At 43.9% G+C, this 16841-nt stretch overlaps 1 protein-coding gene across 1 annotated transcript in view; it reads left to right on the plus strand.

Moving 5' to 3' along the window:
- LOC100566766 (dynein axonemal heavy chain 11) overlaps positions 1-16841 on the plus strand; it is a 371602-nt gene that overhangs the window by 298428 nt on the left and 56333 nt on the right. The window contains 2 exon segments of the mRNA XM_062961877.1: positions 2013-2428; positions 8915-9073. Of these exon segments, the coding sequence (XP_062817947.1) occupies positions 2013-2428; positions 8915-9073 (575 nt within the window).

The following is a 16841-nucleotide window of genomic DNA, read 5'->3' on the forward strand; positions in this document are numbered from 1 at the left end:
TGCTGGGGCTGCGCTGGAGTGACCGACTTCTTTCTTAGTGCCAGGCTGTGCGCCAGCCTGGCCTACTCGAAAGGTCTACGATGAACCCAGCTGCTTACCACAAGTCATCTTGGTGTGGCTCCCGGAACAGTATTCGCACACATGATCATAGCGGCATCGGGCCCGATGATATTTACCCATGTTAAACTCCCAACAAACTGCGCGCCTGGACTCCTTTTTGCCCCACCCCCGATCTGATCTGCCTGCTTCGTGCTTGTTCTTGATGCTAGGCCCGACCTCGGTGAGCCAGATGTCATGGTTGATGAGGTCCCACCTAGCCCTGGCACTCTGCGATGCCCTTTTGCGGAAGGCCTCATCATAGGCGATTGCCGCTGCCTTGCTTGCAAGCATTCTGGCCCTGATGATGTGGTTATGATGGTTAATGAGGTGCCATGCGTGCTCTGGGAAGGTTGCCACTACCACTACCACTACCACCCTCATGTAACCAGCCATCCAATTTACAAAGCTGTTTTCGGCGGGCCTGCCATTACCCTTCTTACAGGATCTGCCCTTGAGAGGAGGTTCACAGCCCTCGTCCCCTACAGGTTTGAGGAGGGTGAAGACGTCTACATAATAGCCTTTCAGGATCTTACTCCTAAGGCGTGGGGATAGATGCGTACCTGGTGGAGTTTCGTTGTCCAAGACGACGCCAGGCAGAGCCGGGCTGGTGGTTTTTTCAAGACCCCAGGCTCCACAAGGGAGGTTGAAGAACTGGCCAACTCTTTCCTGCTCCTAAGCACCCACTCTGGAAGGCCCGGCACAAGAGCTGCCATCCTCCAGTAGTTATCCCTATCCACGAGGTCCGTGTGAGCATACTCACCATCCGAAGAATCACTGTTGGAGGTGTACTGATAGCATCGTCTCAAAGACCTGCGCTTCTTCTTGCGTGCTGAGCTGCTACTGTGAACTTGCTGAGGCAGTGCTGTCCTCGCTGCTGGACCCAGGGTCAGTGGAAGACTCTCCCTGGCCCTCTTGCACCTCCCCCGCTGCTGCTCCTCCACGAGCTGGGAAGCGGCCTCTGATTCTTCCTCTGAGATGACACGGGCCTCCAACTTACCCATCCTGTCGACCAACTTGGTGAGGTTCTGAGAGATTCCGTCCAGAACATCTGCGCCTTGCTTGGTGGCTCGCTTGCTAGTGACCCGCTCAGCGCTGGTTTAGTTGCAGGAGCTGGCTTGGCTCCCGTTTTTCCGGCTGGTGCATGGCTCCTGGTCGGCCGAGCCGGGGCCGCCACCCCAAACTTGGCAGGGGCCACCTTCTTGCTGGATGCCTTACAAGGAGGCATGTTACGCTACTAGGGAAAGAAAAACAGCAGAATGCTGAGCATTGCTGCAGACAATAGAGCAGGGGGGGAGGCAACTGGAAGAAACCAGCTGGCGGAAGGGTGGCACATGAAACAATTTCAACAGAAAGAAGGAAACCATGGAAAAAGCCAAGCATGCTGCCCATTTTTTTGGTCATATTATAGTTATATTGTTGTGATATAGATGGGTAATTTCATCCCCGGAGACATGCTAAGGACATGGGAGGGACTGAACCATGGACAAACAGGAGCCCGCTCACAACTGCATGAAGGATCCCCAAGGCAGGGGATCCCAGACCTGGGATACAGTAAAGCCCCCAGTAAAAAAGGGGGGGCAAGACCACTGGAAAGCTGTGAGGCCGCTGAGCGAGCCGTGGCTGAAGCTTTTTTTTTAGGAGGAGGAGCCCACTCGTAGTGGGGTCGAGGCCTATAAAAAGGGCCTGGGAAGGCTGGCAAGGCCGCTGGAAAGCCGCAAGGCTTCTGAGAGGGCCGCGGCCGGAGCTTATTACTTATATTATTTGTGTTAAGGGGGGAGGGGCACTCGCAGCAGGGCCAAGGCCTACTGAAAGGGCCTGGGAAGACTGTGAGGGAGACCGCAAGGCCGCGGAGGACTACGGCCGAAGGTGAGGCCTGAAAGGCCGGTAATGAAAGCTGGGGGCGGTACCAGAAGCCCTGAAGGGAATGGCCACGGCCTCCCCAGCCGCGCCGGAGGCCCGAGGCCTGCCAGGCGGGCCAGGAAGGCCGCAAGGTGAAGCCGCGGCCGCAGAGGAGGCCAGAAGGCCGAAGGTGAGGCCTGAAATGCGGAAAAGGAAAGCAGAGGGCAGGACCAGAAGCTCCGCAGGGAGTGGCCATGACCTCCCCAGCTGCGTTGGAGGCCTGAGGCCTTCCGGGCGGGCCGGGAAGACCGCAACGCAAAGCCGCCAGGCCAAAAGGCCGCAAGGAAGAAGTTCCGCTCGAGAGCAGTACCTGAGGCCCCGAGGAGAGCCACTGCAGCCTCATCAGCAGGACCAGAGGGCCGAGGCCTGCCGAAAATGCCCCAAAGCCGCTGCATACACCCGCAAAGATGGGAAGGCCAGAAGACAGCAGGTAAGGGTGCCCACTTGGGGTAGAAAGCAGAGCTGGGAAGGAGAGGGCCGAGGGCTGAATTGGTAGGAAGCGATGGCTGGGCGTGGAAAAGAAAAGGGCCCAAGGGAAGCGCGGGAAGGGGGGTCGCGAGGCCCTTACGAGGGCCGAACAAAGGCAGTGGACCCCACTGGCAGCAGCGGCCATATGTATATATATAAATGAGTTCTGACATCGTGGCGACGCACTAAACAGCATAACGACACACACCCCAACCTCGAAAACTGGCAAAAAAAACCCCCAAAATCTCTGCCTCAAGGCCAAGACAACACAAACAAAAACCACAATCAGAATGCCAAAAAGGGCCAAAAACCACAACAGGCCATGTGCCCGTGCACCAACACACAATCCTTTCAACCCTTCCCGTGTGCGCACACACATAGCCATTGCCTGCAGGCTCAGCTTCGCCCGCCGCCAGCACCGCCACCATCTTCCCAGCGGCTTGGAAAGGAAGGAACAAGGGGAGGGGAGGGGAGGGGAGGGGAGTGGAGGCAGCCCAGGCCGGCCGCCACTTCCTCCGCCACAGAGGAGACCCCATCCTCACGACTCTGAAAAGAAGGCAAAAAGGAAGGGAGGGGGAGGGGAGGCACCCCTGGCCAGCTGGCCCTCCTTCCCACGCTGCCCGAACCCCCAGCAGCAGGGACACGGAGCCTGAGAGGCGCCCTCCACCCGCCCACCAGCCCGTACCTCCCTCCACTCTCCTCCCTTCTTTCTTTCTCTCCCTTCCTTCACCTTCTCTCTTTGACTCTTTCAGAACTTTCCTTCTTTCCTTCCTTCCCTTTCTTCTTTTATTCATTCCCTTCCTTTACTTTCTTCCTTCTTTCCCTCCCTCCCTCCCTTTCAAACTTCGACCTTCCTTCCCACCCTCAGGAAATCCTTTGTGGGGACATGTAACCTGGCCCTATGATTCTCTCCTCACATTTCGCCCACATCTATGTCAGGTATCCAGAGGTTATAAGATCTGTTGGAAACTAGGCAAGTAGGGGTTTATACATATGTGCAATAATGTCCAGGGTGGAGGAAACCACTTTTGTCTTCAATGATATAATTTGTCACTTTGATTACCATTGAATAGCCTTGTAGCTTCAAACCCTGGCTGCATCCTGCCTGGGAAATCCTTTGTTGGGTGATGTAAGCTGGCCCTATGGAACCCCCCGGTGGCGTAATGGGTCCCTTATCAAGTCCCTTATGACTTGAAGATTAGCTTCCTCTTCCCACAAATCCAACCCGAGAAGACCGCAGATAAGCTCCTGCTATCACCTCCACCTCCATTCGAGGATATGAGAAAAGCCTCTCACAAGGATGGTAAAAAACATCAAAATATCCGAGCAACGTCCCCCGGGCAACGTCCTTCCAGATGGCCAATTCTCTGCCCAACAAAACATTCCTATAGCCACAGCAACACATGGCTGGGCACAGCTAGTACCAAAATATTTTATTTTATTCCCTTCTTTTAAAAGAAACCAAACAATTCTATTGACTGCATCACATATTTGCTTCAATTACTCTGAAACATTGCTTCCCTGCCCCTCCCCAAAACAATGTAGATTTTTGGAAAATTTTATTTTTCCATTCAGCCTGAATTTGCTTAGATTGAAAACACACAGTAGTCACAGAAGTAATTACACTGAACAGGCAAATTCTATACCTGATATTTTGCTAATTTTGTCTTATTTTTGGTCTGCTTAATAATATTCAGAATAAATGTCACATTATACATTTACTCCTTTTTTGTATTAATCCATTACTTAATTGCAAAACCCTAAAAATAAGAGCTGTAATAAAGGCTTGGGAGATCAGCAAGTTTTGAAGTTCAGTGATGCATACTTCCTATATTAATGGTACTTGAATTATACGTTTGCAACCTTGCCATTTTCATTTCAGTCTGAACTTACAAAGCAGCAAAATTATTTTAAAATTGAGCTGAAAATGCTTGAAGATGAATTACTGACACGCCTTTCAGCGGCTAAGAGTAATTTCCTTGGGGATACCCTTCTGGTTGAGAGGCTGGAAACAACAAAACACATGGCAGCAGAAATAGAAATTAAGGTAAAATTATAAATATGAAGAAATTGTAGCTTGCAGCAGCAGTGATCATATAGCAAAAAAGGGATTTTTTACAGTAAAATAAAGCAGTTTTTCTTAGACATTACACTAATTATTTCTTAGCAGATTGGTTTATGTAATTCTTAGTATTTACTGGAGTCTAATGAAAAATTCTGTCATGGTGCTTTTTATCATATGCGTAGGATAGCTCTGGAGGAGAATTTCAGTGCACACTACACAGTATACAAATGAAATTATTTCTTGATCAGAAGAAAATCTGTTAATGCATCAAAATAAAACCTTTTAAAGAAAAAGAATTGAGAACATAGATGTGTATTTGACTTTTCAAAATCTATCCACAATGCAATTTAAAATTAAATATATTAGTTAATATGTTTTTTGAAATATTATTTGTAAACGGTGATTTTTTGTCAAATTGTAATTAACATAAGACCATGTATACACAAAAATTACACATACACCGTTCCTAGAATACAAACCTAATGTTTTAAACACTAGCGGTGAAAAGGGGTGGGGGGAAATGATCACCATGAAATGTGGACAAATTGCCAGGCTTAAGTATCCCATTCTCAATTGAACTGTCAGTACTAACAGCAATAATATGCCAAGCAGGGCAATGCAAATGCTCCCAAATGAGGAACTGTGAATGAGCAGGAATGCCATAAACATGTATTTCTAATATCATGAATTGAAATTAATTTCTGCCATTCTGCTACACATCAATGGATACATGTGCAGTCAGAATGCATATGAGTAAGAAGACATGGCCTAGAAGTGATTGTCTTTTTTAAAAAGTTGATACCCACTTTGAATGATTTCTCTTACATTAGCTTTACAATATCATGTGATATCAACAATAAATTTGGCGTTAAAAGTAGTAGTGTGTTATATCTAGAAATAGAATGACCTGCATATGGTATTTTTGTGGGTTCTAATAGATTCAATGTTCTTTGAGAATGTTAGGCTGGATCTACACTACTCTATATCCCAGATATAGAACTGGATTTGCACTGGATTATATGAGTCTACACTGCCAGATAATCTGGGATACTCAGATAATCTGGGTCCAGAACCTGGAATACAGGGCAATGTAGATCCAGCCTTAATCTTACTTTTATATGTTGTATATAACCTTGAATTTGTAATATATCGGGCGAAGTTAAATTATTGATCTAAAGAAGAGGATAGAGTGATAATACAAGCAGAGTAAAATAAAGTTCAGTATGAGACTGTGACCAAAATATGCATATATGATATGGTATGAATGGAAGAGTGAAAGAGAGCTAGAAATTTGAAGACACCAGTCTGTAAAGCCTGCAAACCATTAACTACCTGCTCAGGAATTGTAATTAAAACCTGCTAATGAGACCTGAAATAGTTGATCTGCCCAGCAAACTGTGATATGAACTGCGACTGATAAGAGAAATGTTTACATCTGTTAGCATCTGTAAACATTTGCTAACTTGATGAACTTCTGGGGCAGAGCTGCTTGTTTGCTAACACCAATCAAGAGGAATCAACATCTGGTCCAGGAAACTGAGGATATTCCAGGATGGAAGACGTCTATCACTCATTTACAACTTTGGGACAACATCATCAGCAAAACATTGCTATATAAGTGACCTTATGACAATCCAGAAGGTGTGACAGACAGCAACGCTGTTCACCCGCCATGCTCAGTGGAGATGGTGTACTTGGGAGTGGCAGATCTGCTCTGGGAAAGCAGGATTCTGTTCACTGTTTGTGGCCTCCTTTTCTCAGGGAAAGAGGAAGGAGTGCATTTTGAAGTCATGGTCTTTTTGAAGTTTTGGCGTTTTGGAATATGTCTTGGCAGGCAGCAGTGGAAGCTGGGTCTGGCCTAAGCAGGTGCTTCTCCAAGAAGGGAGAAAGAATATGGTAATATTTGTGTGCATGAAGATGGATGCATGTTGTGTGTGAATGATGAATGAAAATGTAACCCCCCCCCCTTTTGTTTGTTTCTTAGCCAATGTAACTGTAGGTTGTTTGTGAATCCAATGTAGTTGCATAGAATCTGTATGTTTGTATGTCTAAATGTTGTTCTTTGTTGTTCTGTAAAAATTTTGCTATACCTCTCAGACTGAAATTGCAATAAAAAGAACCTATGCTTTAAAGTTATTGAAAAGTTATTCATAACATTTTTGGTGTCAGAAGTGGGATAGTCTGTTCAGTCTGAGCAGGATGTTTTAACTTTTGTTGTAAAAGTCTTCATGACAAGACCCCTTAGTCATTCAGGCACTTCTATAATATGCTTCCACCAGAGGTTACATAGCAACTCTTGGAGGATCTAGCAAATTCATAGAAAATACATTTCTAGGTCCTCCAAGGCAACCATGGAAACCTCCAGCAAAAAAAAAATGTTCAATAGGATTTGATTTGCTATTTCCATGGATATGGAGGTTGTGCTGTACCACAACATAAAACCTAGACTAGATAATGCAGATGTACCACCTACACTGTAATGTGTTGGGAGACCGGAGAGTAATTTCGTCTCTGACACTGACTTACCATGTTGATGTGATGTTAAAGAATGTTTACAAATGTTCTAAAAGAAGGTTCCAAAATAGAATATGTGCAGATAGATAATTCTGTGTAAAGAAATGAAAAAATCAGTTTATTAGCAGGAGAAGACCAAGAATAGACTGAAACACAGTACTTGTAAGGGCTTAACCTTGACCACAGCCTTGACAGAATTTTGCACCAATCCATCATTGGACAAGCTGTCTATTGTCTGATCCTCAGCCCACTTGATGAGAAGTGATGGGGTTCTGAGTGCCACAACAATGTGAACCAACAGATGGACCAAAGAGTCCTCACCAGGAAGTAGGGAAGGCACAGTTGAGCCCAATTTTGGCATATCTTCCTAGCCCCAACCCTTAAAAATTGCATGGGGACACCTCCTTTTGGCTCTAGTATACCTATCAGCCCCCCAAATCGATCATTCTCAATGTCAGATATGCCCAAATGCTAAATTATATGACAAAAGGGAAAATTATGAAAAGCAATGAAAAATAGGCAAATTATTGTAAAAGAGACATATTTAGTGAATCTAAAGTAGAATTAACTGGATTTAGGCCTTTATTTATCATTCTAAGGCTATGATTGGATGTGAACAAACCAAAGAATAAATTTTAAGGTTGAAAATCCCATAACCTATTGGAAATAACTGCACCATAACCTTATTGAAAATGTTAAAAATTAGGTCACATCCGTTTAGCAAATATGAATCTCCATGAACATGTGGAGACCACCTTTTGAAAACCACTAGTCAAGAAAAGCATGACCTTGTTAGAAATCAACTATTTCAACAAGTGATATTCATAAGCATTAATGAAATGGCACACAGGTAACTCAGCTGTTAAACTGAAGAACCATGTCTTTAAACTGCCAAGGACTTCAAAACTATATTTGGTTAGCAGAAGATAGTTGTTTCTTTGAAGTTGAAATCTGCAGCTGCTCAAAAGATATACACTCCTTTGAAATCTCTTAGTTAAAATATGTACTCAGAGATTTTTTTTTTTAAAAAAAACAAAGTCTTCTTTGAAAATAACATATCTTGTTTACTCACAACGTTTTATATTTCTTATTAAAGATCAGTTATAGATGGGATTTGGTTTCTCCCCGTTTTGGTTGCTCCCAGAGTAACATTCTTAATCAACTGTCCATAGTCTTTAAGTATAGCTGTACTGACTGAAGTCCAAAAGTCATGCTTCTCTACTGAAGTCCAAAAAGCAACCTGCTTTCATTGAAGACCAAACATATACTTCTCCATTGAAGTCCAAATGGATACTGAATACAAAATGGAGTCCTGAGTCTGAACATGCTCAGTACAGTCACATGTCTATAACCCCTCTCACACCAAAGAGGTCAGTCAAACCAGCAAATCAACATACACATAAAATACAGGTTAACAAATACATAAACAAATAAATAGTGAAAGGTTTGGGGGGTTGCTACTTCCAACATATAAGTAGGGACTCAGATTATATGAGTGAAACTTGTGACTTGCAACTGTATTTTCTCATGATCTTCAATTTTATTCAATAATTTAGACAAGAATTAATTTTAAAAAGTAACCCTTAACTGGGATGAAGCTGGCAGGATGGGTTAAAAAGTATTGGAAAGCTAGCCATTCCAGACTACATTCAGTATAGATGTACAGAACCAAGCAGAACAAAATAAGATCCTTCAAGGAAAACCATTCAAACATGCAACAAACAGACCTGACAAGTTGCTAACAAATTAGTTGAAGTAAATGAAGATAGTTAAAATTACAAACCTATGAACAATATATATATTTAAGTGAACCCTCAGTGCCCATTTCAAACAAAACAATGCAGTCTTTAAACATCTGCTATGTTGCAGGTCATGGAAGCAAACATCAATGAAGTCAAGATCAATGAGGCTCGTGAGCATTATCGTCCAGTAGCAGCAAGAGCATACCTTCTCTACTTCCTCATGGATGAACTGAAAAAAATCAATCCAAAGTATCGGTTCTCACTGAAGGTTACTGATCAGGAAGATGTGTGTGTGTGTGTGTGTTTCTGTTTTAACTGAGTATTCCTACCAGTCTACATGTTCATCTGTCTCTTCCTCCAGACATTTAATGCTGTATTCCACAAAGCAGTGCAGCAAGTAGAACCTTCCAACAGTGTGAAGGAAAGAGTCAATAATCTGATTGCTTGTGTAACCTACTCTACATTTATTTATATTAGCTGTGGCCTGTTCGAGAGAGACAAGCTTACTGTGTCAAAAGTCAGACGCCAATTAGAGAGCAAAACAGAGTTTATTCAAGAAATAGCCCAAAAACTAGTCACAAACATAAAAGATGGCTTAAAACACTTAACCTTCAGTGTTTTAAGGCAGTCCAAACAAAAATATATCAAAAAGTATGCTTTAACAAATAAACCGGATTATTCAAGCAAATAATCCAGATTAAATTAAAGGTGCTTCAATTCAGCTCAAAACGTTCTGAGTTGGCTTGGAATAAGCAGCCAAAACAAAGCAAAGATTTGGAAACCCCCAAAAAACTCCCCAAAGTCCCAAACTTAGCAGTTCAAACTTAAAGCCTTAAACAGAAACTCACACTGGACAAAGGAGCTCCCCAGTGAGAGTAGCTTGTAAACAAACTTGGAAACCGGTGCAAAAGGAGAGAAAGCGGCTCCAAGCCATTACTGCGGCCAGCACCAGGCTTTGGGATTTAAAGGGACAGTACAAGGAGATGTCGTCAAACCGGTCCGGAGTCAAAACAGCAGGGGCAGCGATAATCCACTTCAAGAGTGCAGACAATGCCAGGAGCTCAAGGAATAAAGCAAAATGACGTTGTCAGGTCGGTCCAGGGCCAGGAAAGGAGACAACAGCAAGGTCGGGAGGCAAGCCAGGAGTCAAGAGCCGTGGGTAGACACAAATCAAAGAGCGAAGGCAGAAGAAGAGTCGAATTCCAGTCCAAGGTCCAGGGGTTGTAGTCATCAATTCAAGGTCCACGAAACGGAATGGCACAAAGAGCAAAGGCGACGGAGTCAACAGCAGCTAATGCAAAACAGCAATAACAGTGCAGTCCAGGAAAACCCACACACTTCCAGCCCTCCGTTGCAGAACAACCCAGATTAACTTACATCTGAAGCAAAGTCCCAGTCCAGTCTTCTTTAACATATATAGGAGTCCCAATGGCGCCCAGCAACACCTTGCCACACGCAAAGTGAAGTGACTAAACATTCCCAATTTATCCCAATTTTCCCTGGGTGTCCAAACACCAACGCCCAAAGAGCAGGTGTCCCAAATCCTTAATCCGAATCAGAACTCCACACAGCTAAAGCTCGTGGGTCGGGCGTGCCTAATCATCAGAATCCCAATCAACCTGCCCACGCCCAACACCGTGCACACCTGGGGATCCATTCTCACTCCTCCAAGCAGCCCAAGTGGGGTCTGCTTCTGAAGACACCCAAGCTTCCCCAGTGTCAGCAGTATCCATGGGCTCCGATTCCTCCCCAGGCATCTCCGGTGCCCGTGCCCAGTCAGTGCCCACTTCTTCAGCCACCACCTGTTCCCCAGCATCCATTTCTTCCATTAACTCCCCATCTGAATCTTCCTCAGAAGACTCCCCATTGAAATCCCTAATTCTCTTTCTGTACAAATCCTCCAACGAGCCCTCCTCGCGAGGGTTTTTCCTTCCTCTCCTGATCCCACCACCATCATCCACAGTCCCCGAAGGCGCAGTCACAACATACTGTTACTGCCCAAGTGGCTTTCCAGGTATGCCTGGTGTGTGTTTTTTTTTTAATACGGTAGTTTCTCATATCTAACAGACATGTAGGTCTGCACCCTTAAAACAGCTTCTTCTTCTGACAAATGAAAGTACTATTGCCCTGTGGTGGTGTTCAGTTAGATAACTGGTCTGATATTATTGATAGACATTGGATCTAGGACCAGGAGGTGGATTCAAATAAACATATAGCCATGAAGCACATGTAAAGATGCTGGATTAGTCACTTTCTCTCAGTCCCCATCTATACTGCCATGTAATTAAGTTTGAATTACAGTAGAGCCCCGCTAACCCGAGCATCCATATTATCCGAGGCAAATGTCCTCCTTCCCCCCTCACTCTCTCTCTCACTCATTCACCCTGCTGGGTCCCGGTGCTGCCGGAACCCATCTGGGTGAGTGAGCGAGGGACAGAGGCCGGGCGAGTAAAGGAGGGCGGCAAAGGCCCTACCTTGTTCACTCTCTCCTTTGCCAGGCCAGGCCCCAGGGCCTCCCTAAATGGGATGCTGGGTGGAGGAAAGAGTGCCTCTTCCCTTGCCCAGCGCCCGGAGGCCACTTGGAGAGGCCCCGGTGCTTGTTGCTAGGCAGCTAGCATGCACTAGGGCTTCTCTAAACCAGGCCTCCCTGTTATCCAGGGAGTTTGGTTATCCGAGATTGGGCCCGCTCCTTTATCTGAGATAACCGAGACTCTACTGTACCATATGTGGCAGTGTAGATTGGGCCTCTAACTCTCAACAGAGCTGTTATAGAAACAAAAATTTTGGAGACCTATGGGAGAATTTCTTGTATGTGATTGGCATGAGTTTTCAGTTTTTCCCAGTATATTATGTGTATACAACCCTAATAGTCTGCACCAATTTCAAGCCTTTGGTGCATTTCGCCATTGCTTTCCTCATGTTTTGTATTAACAAACAGGACTTCATATCCTGCAACTTGTTCTCATAGAAGATCAGAAGAAAAATGGAAGAAAATCATTCTAGTGCTTCCAATGTCAGAGATCAGATTGTCTGATTTAGAATATGGAAATGTTACTTCTTTTTTTAATTCATGCAGCCCCTGATAGCAATCTGGAACTGGCATGGTTAGTCCTCTGCATTCTTGGATTGTCAGCTGATTTTTTGAATACTGGTTTTCTTCTGCCTATCATCTTTCCTTTCTATAGCTAGCAAATATTTTTGAAAGCATTGTGCATTCAGTTAGTTCAGGATGGTGAAGAAGCACATGACTTTTAGGGGCAGATTGCAGGAACAAATCTGCTAGAAACAGTGCAGTAAACCTTGTGCTAGGAAGTAATGTGGTTCTGCTTTAACTAACGGTACTGTTGCTAAGTGTGTACGCCTTCAACAAGCAAGCTAAACGCTGCCCCTAAAATCAGTCAGCGAGCATAGATGAACTTCAAACCAGAAACAACAACGACGAGAGCAGGTCAACCTGCCTAGCCAGCTGCACCCAGCATGATAAAGCAGCATTGATTGTGAGTTTGGCCACCGAAATAGAAATCACAAGAAAAAGTGGATTCATATGAAAGAAAACACAAGCATTCTGGCAGCAACCTTCATGTTTCTAGAAGATTCTATATGGAATTTTGTGCTTCATTAAATCAACAATACGCATGTATTTAACTTTAGAATCTTTAAAAACTTTTGTATCTGTTGTTAACAAGTTAAACAGCAAAACAAGTTAATTATTCTATTCTTCTAAACTTTCTACAATAGACTCTCAGTTAAGCATGTATGGGAATTGGTAGATGCCAGATAAATCTTGCCCGAGAGTTACTGTTAAAAATAGAATTAACTAATACTGTCAAGAGTCAGACGCCAATTTGAGAGCAAAACAGAGTTTATTCAAGAGATAGCCCAAAAAGTAGACACAAACACAAAAGATGGCTTTAAACACTTAACTTTCAGTGTTTTAAAACAGTCCAAACAAAAATATATCAAAAGTATGCATTAGCAACCAAACCAGATTTATCCAAACAAATAATCCAGATAAAACAAAAGGTGATTCAATTCAGCTCTAAACAAACTAAGTTGGCTTGGAAAAGCAGCCAAAACAAAACTCCCCAAAAAACTCCCAAGAGTCACAAGCTAGTAGTTTTAACACAAAGCTCTAAACAGAAACAAAAACCAGGCAAAAGAGCTTGCAAACAAACTTGGAGCCGGTGCAAAAGGGAAAGAATGGTTCCAAACCCTTACTGTTGCAAGCAACAGGTTTTGGGGATTTAAAGGGGCAGTGCAAGAAGATGTTGTCAAACCAGTCCGGAGTCGAAATAACAGGAACAGCAGCAAACTGCTTCAGGAGTGCAGGTAATGCCAGAAGCTCAGGGGACAAGGCGAAGAGACGTTGTCAGATTGATCCAGGGTCAGGACAGCAGCAGGGTCCGGAGGCAAGCCAGAAGTCAAGAGCCGTGGGTAGACTAATCAGAGAGCGAAGGCAGAAACAGGGTCGAATTTCAGTCCAGGGTCCAGAGGTTGTAGTCATCAATTCTAAGTCCACGAAATGGCACAAAGAGCCAAGGCAACAGAGGCAACAGCAGATCTGAAGCAAAGTCCCAGTCCAGTCTTCTTAAACACGTACAGGAATCCCAATGGCGCCCAGCAACACCTTGCCACACGCAACGTGAAGTGACCAAACACTCCCAATTTATCCCAATTCTCCCTGGGTGTCCAAACACCAACACCCAAAGAGCAGGTGTCCCAAATCCTTAATCAGAGTCAGAACTCCACACAGCTAAAGCTCGTGGGTCGGGCGTGCCTAATTCATCAGAATTCCAACACCATGCACACCTGAGGATCCATCCTCCCTCCTCCAAGCAGACCAAGTGGGATCTGCTTCTGAAGATACCCAAGGTTCAGCAGTATCCATGGGCCCCAATTCCCCAGGCATCTCCGGTGCCCGTGCCCAGTCAGTGCCCACTTCCTCAGCCACCACCTGTTCACCAGCATCCATTTCTTCCACAAACTCCCCATCTGAATCTTCCTCAGAAGGCTCCCCATTGAGGTTCCTAATTCTCTTTCTGTACAAATCCTCCAACGAGCCCTCCTCTCGAGGGTTTTTCCTTCCTCTCCTGATCCCACCACCATCATCCACAGTCCCCGAAGGTGCAGTCACAACAAATACTATACCCCGTAATACCACAACATAAACTCTGTATTGACTTGATATTAATACAATAATTAAAAGCAAATAAATAAAATAAAGACAAGCTTAATGTAAAACAATTGTACTGTATTTTTAAAAGTGGTTTTATCATATTATAAAATTAATTTTATTTTAATTTATATTTAAAATATTATTCCTTCGGGTTGTTGCCAGTTGCTTGAGAGTTCTGGATGACTGAGTTAACTGAGAGTCTGCTGTCATTTGTTTTAATGCTTTTTGTAAGCTACCCTAAGATATTTTATAAAGAGTGAGGTATAAATATTTTGAGCCAATGTGATGAAGTGGTTAGAGCAGAGTTTGATTTCCCCTTCAACCTTGGAAACCCACTGGATTATTTTCCCTGCGCTCAACCCTAGAAAACTTCATGATAGATTCCCCTTAGGTTCGCTGATTTGGGCTTTTAATTTCACTTATACATATTGTTAGTTTTGAATGAAAAGTTTGTTTAAACATGTACAATGCCATATATACATAACTAATTTTGAACGAATTTATGCAAGATATTTCTACATAAATATATGCAGGATAGCATCTAAGGGCTCTTCCAGATAGGCTCTAAATGCAGGACCTGACTTGGATTTGCCTGAGATGTTCAAATGATGCTTCAGGTAAACATGAATTAATCCAGAGTAAACTAGGATTTCCCAGTTTATTCTGGATTAATTAAATACCTGAAATGATCCGGACCTTAATGTAAGGTCCTATTCTTTCCAGATGTGGGCCCTGTGGGGATTGATTCCCAGGACCACTTCCACGATCCTAGGGATCAACCCCCACTGTGATCCTGGTTCTTCGGGCTGCAAGAGCCCAAAAGAGCGGGATTACACCCCCACTCTCCCCTCACAGCCCCATATTTGCCCCCAAAACTTACCGGGGGGGGGGGGGGGCTGGCTGTATGCTCAGGCTCCTCCAGTGAAAGCTCCTGGTGCATGAAAATGACACATTGGGAAGTTGGGAAGTTGGGAGAGAGGGATTTCCCCTCCTCGTGTCCAAACCTCATTATGATACATCAGAAGATTTCTTTGAGCAAGTTTCTCCAGCAAGTTTAGGGGGCAAATGGGGGACTTGCTAGATTACCTGACCCAGGAAAGCATGTAGTCACCTCCCCCCTTTCTAAAGCACAGGGTTTTGGGCAGCTATGTGTCCTCAATTCCAAGAGGAACCGAGATATAAAATCCCAGTTCCCCTTAGGATTTGGGCCTGTGTAGAAGGGCTCTGGATTTAAAATGTAAAAACAGTTTGCATTCAATTAATTCTGCAGAATGGATTGGAGAGCAGAGACATCTTGCTCATTCAGGCTGGTTTAGGTAAAAGCAAATGGCAGCAACTTCTTTAACCTTCTTGATTTCTAACTTTTTAAAATAATATTTGCTGTCATCACCATATGTATCCTGGTATTCATCTGTGAAATGTTGTTAGCTATGAAAACATAATGTTTATTTACACTCTGTGCAGGCATATCCTCTCCATGTCAGATGCTGATGCCATCCATTGTGAAAAAACAATTTCTGATTCTGTACCACTTACTGTCTTGTTTTGGAATGAGATTATCATTTTATTTTAACTTTCAAAAAGGATTTACTATACATCTGTTAGTATTTTGAAGTAGGTTCCTTGTAATTAATATATTTGTGAGCATAGTGCAGTGGTTTGAGCATAGGACTACAGCTCTGACACTAGGGTTCAAATTGCCCACTAAACCCATTAGTTGACCTTTGGCAAGTCACACTCATTTAGTCTTCGTAGAAGGTGCGATCAACCCCTCGCTGAACAAATATTGCCAAGAAAACACTGTGATAAGGTCACCTTAGGGTCACGATAAGTCATAAATGACTTGAAGGCATGCAACAACAACGGACTATTATGATTTTATGTAAGTTGCCATATATATGCTGTTTAAAAGCCAGGAATAAATCAGAATTTAGAAATATTGCTTTTGGGACCATTCGCTCCCAAAATTGACATGATAAACAGAGGACTCAGGGATCTTTAATCCAAAAGTAACTTACTGAACTCTGTAATGTTACTGTATTCAGATTTAATCTGTGGCTCTGCTCTGTGTACTATTTCTCAGAAAATAATGAGGATTTGAAAAAAAAATAGTGAAGCAGATATTATTGTAGATTTATGACTATATGAGTATCTTTCACCATCAAAAAGCTCAGGGGATTAAAGTTATGCAACTTGATGTTGAGATCCAATCTATTAGAAGCATATTACAATCCGCTTTTATTGTAACAAATAATGCCACAATCTCTGGCATGATTCTAAATCTTTCAACACTTGACCCAGCACCATCCTAGACAGCCATGGAACATCAACGACTGGGAGCTTGGAGGAAAGGGTAGTGTTTGTCTGCTGCAGGCTGCCTTTAACCTCAGCTCCTGGTGACTGGCTCCTTGCAGACTCTGGCCCTGACTGCTTGGCTGAAGCAAGGCCCAGCAGAAACACCTATTGTCTCCTGAGACTAGGGCATAAAAGGAGGGTGCTGGTGGGGGCCCACAGTCACCCAGCACCATCCTAGACAAACATGGAACATCGACTGGGAGCTTGGAGGAAAGGGTAGTGTTTGTCTGCTGCAGGCTGCCTTTGACCTCAGCTCCTGGTGACTGGCTCCTTGCAGACTCTGGCCCTGACTGCTTGGCTGAAGCAAGGCCCAGCAGAAACACCTATTGTCTCCTGAGACTAGGGCATAAAAGGAGGGTGCTGGTGGGGGCCCAGTCACCCAGCACCATCCTAGACAGCCAAAGAAGACCTTAAGATCATGATGGGAGGTGTATCTAGATGCTGTTTTCATGTTTTAATATCTTAATGTTAATGGTTTTAAATTGAATTTAAATGTTGATTGTTTCTATTGATTTTATGTTAT

Source organism: Anolis carolinensis, chromosome 1 (assembly GCF_035594765.1).
Source record: "Anolis carolinensis isolate JA03-04 chromosome 1, rAnoCar3.1.pri, whole genome shotgun sequence".
NCBI classification, from domain to species: Eukaryota; Metazoa; Chordata; class Lepidosauria; order Squamata; family Dactyloidae; genus Anolis; species Anolis carolinensis.